The sequence below is a fragment of the Poeciliopsis prolifica genome, unplaced genomic scaffold (assembly GCF_027474105.1).
Source record: "Poeciliopsis prolifica strain line A6 unplaced genomic scaffold, Auburn_PproV2 SCAFFOLD035, whole genome shotgun sequence".
Classification (NCBI taxonomy): Eukaryota; Metazoa; Chordata; class Actinopteri; order Cyprinodontiformes; family Poeciliidae; genus Poeciliopsis; species Poeciliopsis prolifica.
Genome location: NW_026562410.1, coordinates 711,828 through 728,263, shown reverse-complemented (window position 1 = coordinate 728,263; position 16,436 = coordinate 711,828). Strand labels below are relative to the sequence as shown.

General features: G+C 38.1%; 1 protein-coding gene across 2 annotated transcripts; it reads right to left on the bottom strand.

Moving 5' to 3' along the window:
- Window positions 1-25: 25 nt before the first annotated feature.
- On the bottom strand, window positions 26-15,519 carry plpp1a (phospholipid phosphatase 1a). 2 transcript variants are annotated; one of them, XM_055052537.1, is made up of 6 exons: window positions 14,988-15,519; window positions 9,585-9,739; window positions 5,824-6,104; window positions 3,569-3,626; window positions 1,674-1,850; window positions 26-1,027 (listed from the first exon to the last, which is right to left on the bottom strand). In XM_055052537.1, the coding sequence occupies exons 1-6, from the start codon at window positions 15,043-15,045 to the stop codon at window positions 911-913; spliced, it is 846 nt and encodes a 281-aa protein (XP_054908512.1). In that variant the 5' UTR covers window positions 15,046-15,519; the 3' UTR covers window positions 26-910. The 2 variants fall into 2 exon arrangements, with proteins under 2 accessions (XP_054908512.1, XP_054908513.1); XM_055052538.1 differs by lacking the exon at window positions 9,585-9,739 and adding an exon at window positions 7,605-7,756.
- Window positions 15,520-16,436: the final 917 nt, after the last annotated feature.

Here is a 16,436-nt window from a genome sequence, read left to right as displayed (position 1 = left end):
TAGAGGCAACTTATTGGTCAGAAAACATTGTACATTCAGGTTTTTATTGAATTCATACATCAAACACATGCATCATTTGAGTTAATGTTTGTGAGTTAGATGGCTTTATTTGTCCTTATTTTAGACATTTGTACATAATTATAACATTGTTTTTTTGTTTTTTAATAAAAGGTCTGTATGGTGATTTGTTTACATACAGCTTATACAAAAGCACATTGTTGTGTATTTGTTTTACATAAGATCCACAGGGAGCTGTAATAGCAGCCACAGCAGTCCAGTACAAGGCAACACAGGACTCAGCAGTCAGCTGTGCATCACGCTAACCCAAAGCCACAAAACAAACACTTGGTTTATGATATCAGGTTAGACAGCAGCAGTCTGGATGTGCAGCAGCGCTGTTCTCTGGCTTAGGGTCAGCTTCATCCTCTGTTAACCCTTTTCATTCATTCACTACTGGAGAGATAAAACTGATCCTAAATCAGATCCATGACCATGCTGACTGCAGTTCAGGAAAAGCACTAAGCAGGATTACATTCACAGGTTTCCAACGCGCCCTTCCTCCCAGCAGTGGTCAGATCCTTTTGGTGCATGCGGGTTTCCCTCCGCTTCAGGAGATCGCACTTAATAGATCCACCTCATGTTTCAATCTTCAGTTTGTGATCTACATCTCGATATTTTTCACAATCTTTTTTTACAAAGCACTGGTAAACAAGCATGAAATAGCCTAAAGTGTGAAATTCAAAGAGGCCATGTGTGGTTCTCAGAGTTCAGATTACCCGAGGAACAATCAGGTAGTTCAAACTAGACGTCCATGCAGCGTATTGAATGGGGGATTTGCTCGGGATTAAAGGCTTCGAAGCTGGAATTCTGGGCGTGGAAGGAGAGGACTCTTAGTGTAGCTCCACTTAACTTAGTTGGGACTCTCAAAGTGATTCCCGTTTGTGGGGGTCTCCTGCAGCGTTGTGTGAGGGATGTCCGTCTCTTTACGGCACTCTGTTGTTTTGAAAAAGTCTGATATGAAGAAGACCTGCAGGAATTGGAAATAATAATAATAAAAAAAGATTTATACAATGCAGAACTTTTCATATCTACATTTTGTCACAGGGACTTTAAATGTTTATTTTATGCAGACCTACACAATGATGTGTGTCATTTTGAAATGGAGATAAAATAATTGAAAATTATCTTCATAGGGAGTTTCCACAGCAAATCTTGTATGCGTATGTAGAAACTGAAATCTTTACCTCAACATTTTTAATTATTTTTCTTCTAATCTGTTCATGTCCAGTTAGATTTCATGCAGAGCATCTGAACAGCAAGTTTTAGGTCTTGCTACAGATTTTAAATTGGATTTACAACTGAACTTTGACTGGACCATTCTAAACACTGATCTACACTGTCGCTCCTGCATTCTGGGGGTTGGATAACAAACCTTTGGACTGTTATTCAATCTAAAGGTGAATCCTCTGCCCTAGTCTCACATCTTGAAGTCTCTAACAGGTTTTCATTGAAAATAACTCCTCCCCCACAACTTTGCACATTCATGGCATTAAATCTCCAAATTAAAAGTTTAACATAAAAAAAAAACCTCTAGGAGTGTGAATACAATTGGAAGTCAACTTAAATGCAGCTGGAGGTTAAATATTTAATGACTAGATGACTGCAGCACGTACCACCAGCAGAGCCATGACTGCGCCCTGCAGCATCCCTGTCAGCACGTCACTCCAGTGATGTTTGTAATCGGAGACCCTTGACAGGCCAGTGTACACCGCGGCAGCGATCAGGAAGAACTGGAGGGTTGGTCTGAGCAGCCGCGCCCACTGGACCTGAAGCCGCGCCTGCAGATAGAGCTGTGGAACACAGAGCGGTGATTCATGTTTGTTGCAGACAACACTAACGACCCAAATTAGATTTCTGCAGAGGAAGTGAGTGGCTAGAGACATGTCAGTGAGACATAAAACAAAGAAAATCAAGTAGTTACGTCAATAACTATTGATTGGCATAATCAGTATGTCAATGAAAAATGAATCTTTCTAAATGTGATAACTGCCTCATGTTCAGCAGAATAATCTCTTGCCTAACAGACATGTTTAATCCAATTATAAACCAGAAGAGTTGAATAATTTGCTCGCCCTCAAATGGCTTTGTGTCAAGGACACAAGGTCCAAACTTTGTCCAGGTCTGCGTTTTTGTGTTCCTTCCTGCTACATTTTACTGACGTAAATGCTGACCAAAGGCTAGTGCTTTCCATAAGTGAGCTTCCACCCCACACAGGAGAAAGGAGCTTATTGCATTAATGCTTAGACTTTGTCCCCAGGTCTATTTTTATCTGAAAGTATTGAATGAATCAGCAGCTCATAAAGTTTAACAGGGATTGGCAGTAAAACCAGCTCTGGACGATCGCAGCAGGGTGCTACCGAGACTGTTCATAAGGTACAGGAATCTGACATGTAAACATTGTGGCTTAAATGTGAATAAATATCAACACCTGCCATATTTGGGTAAAACTACAGCAAGACCATAAACAGAAACATCAGACTCAACTTGCCTGTAAATATCAGAAAAATCTGACTCAATGCAGACACCAAATAATAGATCCTGTTTGTGTTGTGGAGAATCTGACTGGATCCTAACAACATTTTTATGAAATTCCTTTAAATAGCGAGGAACACCGAGCCTGCAGCTTTAAAACAAAGGAGGGTTCAAGCTGTAATGTTCATCCAACAACAATAAGTCCAGAAAAAACGTTTATCTACGTAATTAACTTAGTGTCCGGATAGAGTTTTTTTTTTTTCTAATGTGGAAAAAAAATCTAATCTGTGTGGAACAGATCAGGCTTGAGACTCTGGGAAGTACTAATAAGCAGTCAGAGTCTTACCTAGTCTCAAAAGCAGCAACTGTCTGATTGCAATATTAAAGATAAGATGTTTTATTGAAGAATAAAACTATAAAGTTCTTTAAAGCTCTCTATATAATTTATTTATCAATACCTGTCCACCAACAAAGACTATGAAAAACTGCAATAGATGCTTAATGTCTCATAACTCTTGAGAAGCCTGTTAGGGACATTCCCTTCAGATTAAATCAAGAAGTAGAAAAACCACAGAACTAACTAAACAATGAAGATCTTGTCATTGTGAAAGCTTCACCATCTCCCAATCTCACTTTCAGTAGCACTAAATTGTTAATAGTCTTTAGGTTGAACACGGAGGACTGATTGTTTTGGGCTTTTTTTCTTTTTCTTTTTTGATATCTTTAAAATAAAACAAATCAGCATGCTTAGAAGGAGTTAAACAGATGTTATCTTGAAAATATAGCCCTATTCCCACAAAATGCAAATATTTCCATTTGAACTGAACTAAACTGAACTGATTTCTTTCGCTGCAATTTATTTTGACCCATAACAATTGACAACTAGAAATCAAACTGAGCTGTGACTGATTGAGGAGATGTAAACTGCATCTGGTTGTTCAAGTTAATCCTGGATTCTGCTTAAAGTTTTAATGCACAACATTGAAATCAGGAATTAGACAAAGTTATTAAAAACATATCCAAGGGAAGTACTTACAGCGAGGAACAGCATGCAGTACATGGAGAACGACGAGTGGCCAGAATAAAAGGACAGCCTGCAACAGAAAGACAGAAGCATGACTCAAAAATGGGACTGGTGAGTGTAATCTGTCCAACCAAATGAGAAGCTGTGCAAACATGCACTGCTGCAGTGGGCTTTTGTTCGTAAACATTTCAGAGAAATGATAACTGAGGGGGGATGTTGAGGTTACATAGAGCTGCTCATACTAACTTTACCCTTTGCCTTTGTTTCTTCCTGTTTGAAACACAGTTGTCATTTCACAGCTGTGTGTGTGATGCAGACCGAGTGCGGTGCGCAACCTAATAAGAAACCTGCGGTGCATTTAAAGAAAACTCAGCGACAACGTTCAGCTCATAACTCAAAAAGACGGAAAAATGAGTGAAAGTTCGGCTTTCTGCTGTCACTCCTGCATCGTGCAAACTGAGGCTATCTACCGGGAAAATCACGAAACCATTTTATCTCAGAGATAAAAGTAAAACTATTTCATTTCTGGAATATTTTACTTCCATTTTCCTTACAAATATGAAACTAACAGGTTTTCTTGAAAGACTGCTCTGCACTTGGTGTCATCAATGTCTCCATGCATTCTTACCAAAGACAAAGAGAGCTAAAAAAAAAATCAAACCACACATTCATTGTGGTAAACTGAACATTTTCAGAAATGTATACTTATCACACTCTATAACAAAGCAGTGTCATCAACAACAGTGACACGTCCATTTTACTGCTAATTTGTACATTCCCAGAAAGCATGTGCTTAGTCACTGTGCTCCAAGAAGAGGTTTCTTCCCATGATGCACCTTGCAAACAAATGTCTGTGCCCTCCGAGACAGAGGATTTGTTTTTCCTGGTAGATCAAGAGTCATGTTACTGTAAGATGAAGCTGAGCAGGCCGCCCTGACCAGCACTCTTTCTTGTTCTGCTGCACTTTATTGGACCTATTAGTGTCTGGCCGGCCGTCCTAAATGCCCGGATGAAGCATCTGGAAATCTGGGTCCCAACATTAATCTTAAAAGCACAGGAAATCTGCTCTCCAATCAGTGGATCCCTCTCTTGCACTGCCGTCACACTACATTTAAAAAAAGAACAAACAGACTACTGAAAAACAGCAACAAATATGCGCCGCACCCTTGTAGATTTACCGTAGGTGACAAGGAAAACCAGTGGGCACATGCGAAAGCAGCTAAAGGACAAAAAAAGCAGAAGGTTTAAGAAACATAAGGTGAACCTGGAAAGTACAAAGGCTGCTTGGCTATAAAAGAGAGCAGAATTTTCCTCGCATCCCAGAATAAACTCTCCACCCTCAGCAGTCCTCTGTGGTTTCATCTACATTCGAATGAGGAGAGGAAATCCTCTCCTCCCATCGTTCTTCCTGCTGCTCGGAGCAGATAACAGACATGGAAAAGCTTCATAAAAACAAGCTTTACATTCCTGTGCCATCAGTGCAACCATCAGTTTTCGTATTCATCATATTCCAACTGGTTTCCACCTCTTACTGTAAAGGTCATCTGCTTATAAAAATGTGTCATATTTTCATTTTATATTTATTTGAATCTTTAATAACAATAATTCTGATAATTGACATTTTTAAAAAAACATTTTTTATGAAATTTAGATGAAAATATTCCAACCCTGCAGATCTGAGCTGAGTGAATTCAGCTCATTTTATTCCCACTTGTTTTATAAGTTTAGCATATACTGCTCAACCTGTTTTGGTTTATTATGCCCAGATGGTTGACAATGTGTCTGTGTAACCTTTTCTTTTTGTATTTCCAAAACAAATTAAAGTGTTAGGATTTGGAGATTTTGATTTTACTCCTTCAGAGTTCAATTTACAAATTACACAAACCCAGATTACCCTCTGAATGATTTCACACTTGAAGCTGCAAGTAGAGACTTGTAATCATTACATTTACAAGGAACAAGAGGAGAAAAGGATAACTTTTATTTTCAGTAACTTGTAGACCTGCTAGTCGTATCTTTCCCCTTCATTATGAATATTCTGGTTATCATACATTGGGGAGAATTTTGTATTTTTTCAATAGTCATTCAATTCTTTATACAACTGTGAAATTTGGCCAATGTTTTTCCTCTTTCTCTAATTTTAACTGGGATGTTCTAAAACACACTTCCTCTTTTAGAAACAACCTGCTTTTTAATGTCACTGTACATCCTCCAGCAAATAAAAAGCTGAAGATCTGAATGCCGATGTATTTTGATCAGATACGTACCTGCCTTCGTTGACCATCTTCGGATCTCCAGTGCAGTTGAAGTTTTCGATGTATACGCCTGCCGAGCAGTTGATGAGTTTCCAGTCCGGTTTGCACACATCAAGAAAGTGCGGCCTGAGCCGGCCGATCGAATACTTTGCGATGTCCGTCAGAGACTGGCTCATGCCGGCACCAAAGACGAAGGTACCGACGGCTTTGTAAACACAGGCAACATAGTTGCCGAACGTTGATTTGGATTCGATGCGCTTTAGATAAACTAAAAGGCACTCGCCAAAGACGATCTGCAAAGGAAGGAGAGGAATAAGTTAGAGCTTAGCTTAAAAGAAATGCCAAAAAAGTAAAAAGAAGTAAAATCAAATTTTAAGAAAGAGCAAAAAAAAGAAAGTTTCATCTTGTAAATAATTGTCATGAAGTTGATAAAATTACTGATATTTTTGATGTTGCATTACTGAAAGAATTTGTATTTTTTATCAAGAACTAGAAAAGAAGATATTTTTTCACGCCTATGCACAAAAAGCAAGCAAAGAACATTACAGCTGAGCATACAGATGAAGTTTCAAAGTCAGAATATCTTCTTATTTTAAGTAAACTAAAAAGCTTGTTTTGTATTTGTTGCTTTTGGTTTTTCTGTTTGCTACACCAACTGGAGAAGACATAATGTAAAGACATTAAAGGTCAGTTTCTCCACATTGCAGATTAAAAATTAAAATAAAATATATTTGTCCCAGGAAGATGTCCACTTAACAAACATATTATTTAGTTATCTGTTTCTCAAAGTGAATTGGCCTGTAGTACCTTATATTTCATAATTGGCACCCCTTTGGGAGATGAGTAAGAAAAATCAGCCATACTTAATACAGTCACACACAAAAATGGCGAGTTCAATTGAATAACATGGTTTCCTGTTTTTCCAGTTCACAAAAACGGGCTGGTGTGTCACATCTATACAACAGGATGAGATGAAATTATAAATAGATAATTAAACATTCTTTGATGCGCTGTTTAACTTTTAAAAAAAGTGAGTTGTAGTTCAACAAAATAGTTCTAATTTTATTTTATAGCATCTGTGATGCTGGGTATTTTCTTTAAAATAAAAAGTTATTTCCTAACGTGGGATGTTGTTCTCCAGGGTGCATTTTTTTCTATTTTGCGTGCGTTTGTGTGTGAGAGCATGCTGCTGGAATAAAAAGATTTGGTATTTTAAGGGGTGCCAATAACGGTGGGGGAGGATGTGGCTCACATGCTTCTGTTATTGAACTTGAAAGAGACAGCAGTGATCGTGCTTTATAAAAACCTGACAGATAAGAGGCCAACAACAAAAGCTTAAAATAATACCCGACCTAGTGAGCCGTTCCACTTAACACTGATCCTGGAACAGCACAAACTGCAGCTGATATTTGTGGATATTTCACTTTGGATATTTTTTTGACTTTCTTTCTACAATAGAATGAAATTAGTTCTCAGATTTAAAGTGATCTTTCCATCTGCCTTTTTTATTCAGGATGCATCCATCTTAAAATAAGTCCTATGCAAACCTCTTTTTGTGTCATCTTAAGAGCTTTAACAAGATCACTTTTTTTAAAAAAAAAAGCTTGATTAATAGCGTTTTCTGTTAGCGAATCAGGACGCACATGCAATGTAGAGAAATTATTTTAGCAGAAACACAAAAAAACTCAACCAACATATTGAGGAGGAAGAATCAAAGGGCAGGAAGAGCTGTTAAAAAGAGGCACAGAGGGGAACTGTTAGCAGGTAAAAAAAACAACAAAAAAAACACTTACAATGAGTATTGTGACGGGAATCATAACAGCTCCTAACAACTGATAGGAAATGGTGTCCTCTTTATAGGGGTACTTGATCGTATCGTCATTACAGAAAAAGCCTCGGCGGAAAGGCCTGTGCAGCAAATTGAGTATTGCAAATGGGAGTCCCGCTGGCAAAGAAGCAATGAGAGAAGAAGACAATATGAGTTATAAGAGGGCGTCCGGACAAATTCCCATCATGCAACAGCGAATCCCTTTGTAAAGCCAAACACCGCAGTCCGATGAGAAGGTCCCAGGAAATGAAGCAACCCCCTGCAGGAAGTGTCTTCCCCAGCTTTTCAGGAACATTGTTAATGGTTAAAAGATAGTTACATGTTAATAAAGAGTGAAGGTTAGTCCCAAACATAATCAAAAGAAAAATGGCATTTCTTATGAGGTTACAAATCATCACTACCAAGAGCAACTCCGCTGCATTCTCCTCTGAGAAGCAGGGGTCAGGCCAAACAATCATGACTGCCTGGAATCCTCTGAGTCTCTCTGTGTATGGAAATTTCCTCTCCCTAAGAACTGATCGTGGAGATGCAAGTTTCTTCAACCCCTCATTCTGCCTACCCCCCACAACTCTCCCCACAAGTTCAACTTTTACACATAAGGACACTTTAAAGGTGTGTTTTGACTTTACCAGTAACCAGCAAACATCCTGGGTTATTCCCACTTATCCCGGTGTAATAACCAGAGCCAAATCAGAGAACAAAGTTAGAGATTTAGTCAAAAAAAAAAAAACTCCCCTAAACCGGATGATTGGAAGGAGGAAAACTTTTCCAACTGATCAAATATTCAACACATTACGCTTCTCTCCCAGTATTAATTTATTTAAAACTCATATTTTCTTTTAACTTCTTTAAGGGGTTACTGCCAGTTCTTTTTTGGAGGGCAAATAAGTCAACCTGGTTCAATATTACAGTGATAAGGCACTGTGATATTACACAAGAGTAACTTATACCGATAGTTGCAGAAGATTTTTCTTTGTTTATGTTTTTAGATTGCTGGTATTATGATAATAGTTTGGATCTCTATCAACCTACATTTTCTGAATCTTTTCCTTATTTTCTCTTTCAATCATTCTGTGTGATCCACTGTGGGCATAAAGTCAATTAAAGTCTTTCCAAAAGGATGAAAAATACTACTGCCATGAAGAATTTGTCTGCATGGTACTTAAAATACAATATCTTAGCAAATCTTGGAACCAAGCAGTCCTTTGCGATCTGCTGAAGCATGAGAGTTAATATATACTGCATTTTACTTAAAAAAGCACAGGTTGAGCCAAATTAATTTGCAGAGTAAGAAAGTTTCAGCATACAGTCAAAACACACCATAAGTTCCTGAAGAAGCAAGACAGTAACAACATACAAATGAGACTTTGGTACATATATTAACAAGTAGCAAGCACGCTTCCAGCTCCCATTATAGACTCCAGAACCAAATGGTCCAGAGATGCATTCCAGCTGCCTGCATGTTTGTCAGACTGAATAACAGCAATGGAAAGATCAAATAACAGTGCATGTGTAAAGCCTGGAGTCTGTTGGTGTCCTCCATGTTCAGACTCAGAGATTGTTTGCTTTCCTTCAATAAATAATTGAACATATTATTTAGATTAGTTTCATTTTATTTCCTTATTTGATGTTTTTAAGTGGACATCCTCCTTCACTACTTATCCATCAGTACATCAGAAGCTGCGAAGTGCTCGCTAATGTGCAGCTTTATCAGCTCTGACAATCCTCTCTCAACGCCGATGCTTTGACTTGCTAAACCAGAACGAAGTGTAGCCGTTAACGAACGAAATGAGAGCTTCTCACTGTGGGCGTGGATGAAAAACCACCGCATTTGTTTTACCTGAGACACCGGCCTCGGCACTCCTTGGACGTGTGTTACGCTTGTGTTTGACTAGTCAACATGCAAGCCCTGCAACTAGCTACCATGAGAAACTCAACTACTTACAGAGCTAATGGGCAGGCAGAGCCCCACAGAGTAGAGCACCGTGGAGGTGACTGTGCTGGAGTGGAAAGGGTACTTGATGCTGTCATCGCTACAGAAAAAGCCCCTTTGATAAGGGCGGATCTTACCCAGGTTAAAGATTGCCAGAGGTAGAGCCCCTATGGAAGGAGAGATCAGGACTAGTTAACACAGGAAGAAGTCAGAGGTTTACAAAATAAAATCTTAAAGAAAAAAAAATATCATTAGAGATTATTTCAAAATAGAAGCCAGTAATAGTATTTAGGGATGGACCATTTATTGGCGATAACATTGGTAATGGCATGTCAGCCAGTTCTTTACATATTGGTATTGATCTGATCAGAGACACTGGGCTGATATTAACAACCCATGTTTATTTCCTTCTAGTTGCAGTTTGTGAATGTTTTGTGGAAGGAGCAAAGAACAGGCATTTGGTATTTATTTTTGGCATATGGCAATGATACAGCAGTATCAAGGGAGTTGCATATGATATCTGTAGATATGATATCCGCTGTAACAGATATATTAACATCAGATATCGTCTCAAATTGGTGCATCCCGAGTGATATTAGTATCAAAACAAGTGCAATAATGCAAATACCTGCAGCAATGTATCACTATTTGTGATTGTCTTAGAGCTTAAAAAAGCATAAACAGCTTGGTCTAATGCACATTATACTCATATACATCATACTCATTTTCTCCATTCCCACAGACATTTGTTTTATCTGAAAGAAATATGGATGTTTCTATATACAGTTTTAATTCAAATTGTGTCAAACTGTTTAAAAATCCACAAAGCGTCTTTTAAGAAACTGATTTCAGGCAGAATTTTATGCCAAAAACCCTCAATACACATTAGAACGTGGATTAACATTAACTACAGAGCTTGATTATGTCATCTAGAGAGGTGGGAACCGTTTATGTAACAGAAGGATAAACATTTTTGGGCGTTGGAAACCCAAAACCAATAGATTGTTCAATTCCATCTTGTTTCTTCAGTAGATTTATTCCTGATGAAAAGAGTGTTTGAAGTCTGAAATCACAAAAATGCACATTAATGCGGTCAGTCAGATACTCAGCAGCGTTCAAGGGAAGCAGGAAACTCACAAATCCAATTCCAAAAGCCACACAAATCCACTTCCTCTAAGCTGTCCTTTTTTTTGATGAAAGAACTGAGATGTTTTTGTTTAGTGTGAAATAACTTAACATTCCCTACACATAGAATACCATAAAGATAAAAAGATCATGCTAATTGGTTTCGACAGTGCAAAGTCTGTGGGGAATGCTGCTGTCATCTGTCTGGCTGTTTGGCCTGTTTAACCCATTGTGCTGCAAGAAAGCGTTGTTCCCCTCATTCAAGCGGAAACCAAGTCGATTGTTGAGCTGCGGCCCACATCAACAAGCAAGCCGCCGGCAAGATAACATAAAAAACACATCACATGAAACTATTCTACTGCTTCTGCAGCCTGTGAAGCTGTGATGGCCGCAGCAGCTGGAGACATTAAAAAACGGTGGTACAGAAATGCTCCAAGACCTGAGTCACAACGGAGAAGTTGCAACTAATAATAGTTTAAACAGTTTAATCTCACAACTCAACAGTTACTGGACATCCTTCCACACTGGTTCACTTCCTTCTAGAGTAACTTCATTAAGAACATTATTTTAGCAATGTAGACTCAAACAGGACAAGCTGTCTTCTCTGAAACATTGACTACAAATTATTTGGACCCCCCAGTAAAGACATGTATAAATACATCTGCTTTACTTGCATAGCATGTTCTCTTATCTTTATGATTTTAAAGAGTCACTGAAACAAACAGGCCTCTGTGCCACATCATGTTTATATTTAAGGGTAACAGGATATTATTAAGCAAGGCAAACAATAAAAGGTTGGAATACAAACTAAATAGGTTATTATTAAATGAAGGCAACTCTTAACAGTTGGGTTTTAACCTTGATTTGAAGGAACTCTGTTTTGCAGTTTTCAGCTGCAATAGATGAAGGTGTGTGCCAATTCTTGAATGTCATTCCTCTTATTTATTCAGCTGGAGAAAGGTATGGCACATCCATACATTGATTTGTTTTTAACATCTGCTCAACGCTTGAATTGGTTCATAGTCACGTGGTGAGATTGTAATCTAGAGCTGTGCATCATCTGCATCGCCAAGGTAAGCTTATTTCGTTTTATAATATGATTAAATAAAAATCAGTTGTGTGCGATTATGCTATTAGACTATAAGATAAATTCATTTCAAGGCTTTTTACTCATCTCTACCAGGGGTAGAATAAATATAGAGCTTTGTCTTGTCCCTCTGCATTCATATAATTTGCTCATTAAATACTCATGCAGTGCATGTGACTGCAGACTCCAGCCCCAATCTCAAGACAAATTCCCAAAGACCCTGGTTACAATTTAATAATCTCGTCTCCTTGGAAGATGAATCCAATTAGCAGACACAGTTCAGCTCATGCAGCTGGCTTGGCTCTCACTCAGTGCTCATTTTACTGGAAGGATTATCAATAACTTTGTGGCAGATCAGCCGTGGGTCAAATTTGAAAGTCTAAACTTTATTGCCCTTTAGGGAGAGACTGGTTGGATCATGGTTTTAATAACTTCCTCAGTTGAAATTCAGTTTGTATACTGTTTGTAGAGCCTAAATAGTTTTTATTATTTAGGCTGTACAAACAAGTCATCTTAAAAGCCGCAATCACTTTTCTCAACTATTTTTTTTTTTTTTTGTGTTTTCTATTAAAAAAGATTTAGGCCACAATTTGGATGACATTGTAGTATGAGCTAACAATCTCATGTTAGGGCAACATTGTTTTGAAAGTTCAGTAAAGCAATATGTTTGTACTAGAGCTACATGGTTCTACCCCTTTTTTTTATTTACCACAGTACCCCCACAAGATAACCATTAAATATCTACATTAGACTTCCAGTGTTAGCTCACCCTGTAAACAGCAAAATCTGCTCTTGGAAATTCACCAGGCGGTTATTCTAGATTTTGCTAAAGCCTCTCACCTCTGCAGTCATTTGTTGATATTAAGATTCAAACCACCCACTGCTTTAATTGACACCAAGTTTAAGTCTGAGCCCATTGCCTCTGAGTGAAGCAGAATTTAAACAGTGATTTATAACATATTTTAATCACTGTTATGAGCTCATTAAAAAGCTGACTCACACCGACAGTCACTAGCAGCACACTCACTTTTTCCTCTTACTCATCATGTGTCTGTGTATCAATAAGTACACATCAATAAAAATAAAAAAAAGTTTTATAATACGGGTTATATTATTTCAGCAGCAAAAGAAAAAAAATATTTAGGCCATTGGGGTTTTTTTTTAAATACCATGAAAGTGTGGTATTTTTAGACAAGGTTGTGATACTCTGTGAAACTTATTCCTATGTTTAGTTTTTGGATAAGGCTTAAGTCTGCCTTAAAAAACAACTAAACAGTTTCAAATCAAGATAAAGAGAGCAATGTGATAAAAGTAATACAGCAAATCAGTCACTGATGGAGACATAATAGAGAGAGAATATCTAACTCTGAATAAGTGAAACAGTTCAGTCCTATGAACACTTCAGTCTAGAAAACCTGACTGACAATCCCACAGCATTTTTGTCTTGATCCGTGTGACGCTGCTTCTACATTATAATTAGCATAGGTGCTCATGCAAGACCCAAAGCTAGGAACCTTGTGGCTTGGTGAGTGAAGATGTTTTCCACTCTAAGGTAGAGAGACATGACTCATCACAGCATCTGAGCTTCCCATTCTTTTAATGTCAGGAAATTCACGTGAGCGCTTTTAAATCATACGACCGTACACTGCGAAGGCTCAGAAGTTTCCCATGTGAGTTCAAAAGTCGGTTCATGGAAACATTCAACTAAAAAGCATAATTGTAATCAGGGCCGGTCTGAGGTCAAACTAGAACCTCATCAGAAATTAATTTGGGTGAAGCCCAATTACAGAACTCCAGGGTTTCCTTTTATATTTGCCGTGTTTTTTTATTTTTATTTTGATCATTAACTTAAAGTTAGGTAAGAGTTCATTAAACACGCTCATTTTTATGGATAGGAGTGTGAGAATTATAAAACAGCATATATATTGTTGTTTAAGTAAATAGTGAATTCAAAAAATTTTTGGATCAGGTAATAATGTATTTCTGCAGCTGACCCAGTTTTGAGTTATTTATTCTAAGAAAATGTAGAAAGAAAAAAATCGACATTTGAGTAGATAAACTACTCAGGTTATTTTTAGAAGGTGAAGCCCAACAAGCAACATGTTACGGACTCAAAGGAAATGGACAATGTTACATGATAAAAAGTCAAAGAATGTGTTTTTGTTTTACCTGTTAGCCATGACACTCATTACCTATGTGAGCCCGAGGCAATGAGTTGAATTAAAGGAACCCAGAACGTAAAATCAAATACTCACTGACTTTTCTAAAAACATTTATAGAATGCAAACAATGACTTTTAAAATAAAAATAATAACAATAATTATAACTATAATATAAACATGAGCTGGTGTGATCAACTTCACCAAAGGTACAATAATTACATTTACAAAAATGTTTAGACATAAGCTAATTACTTCACTCATTTTCAAAACCAGCACAAAAATATTAAACTTCTGTTTTGTTTTCTTCCCTTTTTCTCCATACATACAGTTAAAGCACAGGAGCAGTTTTTAGGCTCGTCAGCCTATTTATTCAGCTGATTACAAACATCCCTCTTTCTAACTGCATATTTTAAACAGTGCTGCCTGAACAAAGACTGCATGGAGGCAGCATTTTCAGCCAGCTGACTGGCTTTGTGCAGCAACAGGCAGGGGGTGTCCAGCAGGTAAAATACTGCATCCCCCTGCCACTTTCTATTGCAACTAAATAATGATGGAAGCTGGCTTAAGCTATTCACATAAATTTCAAGCATGCCTAAACACATGTACAATTTACACATTTGTAGACATGTGGTGTAAAGTCAAGTTCTTTCTTCCCAGGTCAGCAGCTGACTGTGTCTCTAATTATGCGCAAATGTGACTAAAACCTCGGACAGGCCCAGACTGCGACTCAATATTATACAGACAGAAAAAAACCAACAAAAAAATCATGAGCAGTTGTTACAAGTTTACAAGCACCTAACAAGCTCAAAGGTCTTTTGCAACACTAAAAAAAATATATAGCAGAGGATATAAAAATGTTACTTGTTAAGTGGCTTATATATAAACACAGTCCTGGACATTCACCGCTCCTTTCACAAATAGGAAGCTGTTAAAATGCCCCAAAGGAAGGATTAAAGCCACACACACACACACAAATCAGCTTAGATCATTAACAGGGCAGCAAACAGCCCGCAGCAGTGAATGAAATGTTTAAACACATACCTAGAATTAGGCAGACTAAATCGAGCAGGACAAAAAGGATTCCCTTGGGCTCAAACATGTTGCCTCCTCTCGGTCTGGGCGCAGAGTCCCTGTCTGCCTCTGCTGCGCTTTAATAACCCTCAGAGGTGGACGCTCCTCCTCGCGACGCAGTGACTCCTACCGCTCCGGCTGTCGTTGCTTTTCACTCGGTCAGTAGATAAAAAAAGAAAAAGAAAAAAAAAAGGGAACCCGCGGCAGCAAATGGTTCTTAAAATATCATAATGAAAAACGTAGGAAGCCACCCGGGACACTAGCTGCAGTTGTTATTGCTCTTCTTGCTGGGTGGCGGTGAAGTGCGGCTCTGCCGACAGCAGAGCCGGAGCTTCATTGTGATTTCACAGCTGCTGAGAGCTTTTAAATAAAACAACTCGCTCCCGTGAAAGGCCCGGTCATTTGGACGGACACCTGTCCCGTTGACGACGTCTGCAGCCAGTGAAATATGAGCCGAAAGCCGATGCCGAAAAGCTGCGGAGACCTCACCGGCTGCAGCAGGCCATGGTGCTGCCTTCACGTACCGGAGAGGAGTGCGTAAATAAGGCGGATTCGTGTTTGCGTTCATGTAGCGTCGGCAGAGTGGGAAAAATGCATATACCTCCACAGTTTTCACACTGGGGTTCTGGTAAATGGTTAAAACATTTTTCCTGATTTGCGTCTTCATGTTTGCATAATTCTGCTTCAGGTAAAAGCACATTAAAAACACAGTAATGCTAAATGCCTTTCTTTAAGTATCACAACCATTAAATCGACCTCATTTGGCCAATCCTCATTATGGTTCTAAGCCAAGACTGTTTAATTGCATTTCACAATTGTAAGTGAGGCAGTGTGCTCCTATTTATTTATTTCAATCAAATTTTATTTGTATAGCACATTTCAGCAACAAGGCATTTCCTATGGCCCCTTTTAGCAATATAAGATTTTTAGCAATAAATGCCAAAAAATATTTATTTATCTTGATTTTATTCATTAGAATATTCAGTGATTCATGGAGATATAAATTATCAGAAGTTCTTATATCAAATGAGTTTATGTCAACCATCTTTGCTAAATTATATATGAGCTGCAGCCTGTTAAACCAAGATAATATTGTTGATTTTCTCACTAGAAGTCTGCCAAAACTAATTTATGAGTACAATAAATACGCTGACGTGAGCCTTTTTAGGCTATAGAACATGTTTTGGGGTTGTATGTTTCATATTTGGGGATACCTAAATGAAAGTTTTTTTTTGTTTAGTTTAGTTTTTTTTAATATAATTTCTCCTTGTTACATTGTCTTTCTTGCATGCTCCATCATCATATGTATGCTCCTTTATTTATGCATTTACTTATGCATAATCTTTTTCATCGTCTACTAGAGGTTTTCTCCCAGCCCCCAGATAAAAGCTGTTATGTTTACATCTTGTTTGAACCTCT

What these genes read in the sequence shown, in the direction of transcription:
- plpp1a (XM_055052537.1), bottom strand. Translation starts at nt 15,045, where the DNA reads ATGTTTGAGCCCAAGGGAATCCTTTTTGTCCTGCTCGATTTAGTCTGC. An exon ending in TTTAGTCTGCCTAATTCTAG is followed by an intron (nt 9,740 to 14,987) that starts GTATGTGTTTAA and finishes CTCCTTCCATAG; the next exon opens with GGGCTCTACCTCTGGCAATC. An exon ending in AAGATGGTCAACGAAGGCAG is followed by an intron (nt 3,627 to 5,823) that starts GTACGTATCTGA and finishes TTTCTGTTGCAG; the next exon opens with GCTGTCCTTTTATTCTGGCC.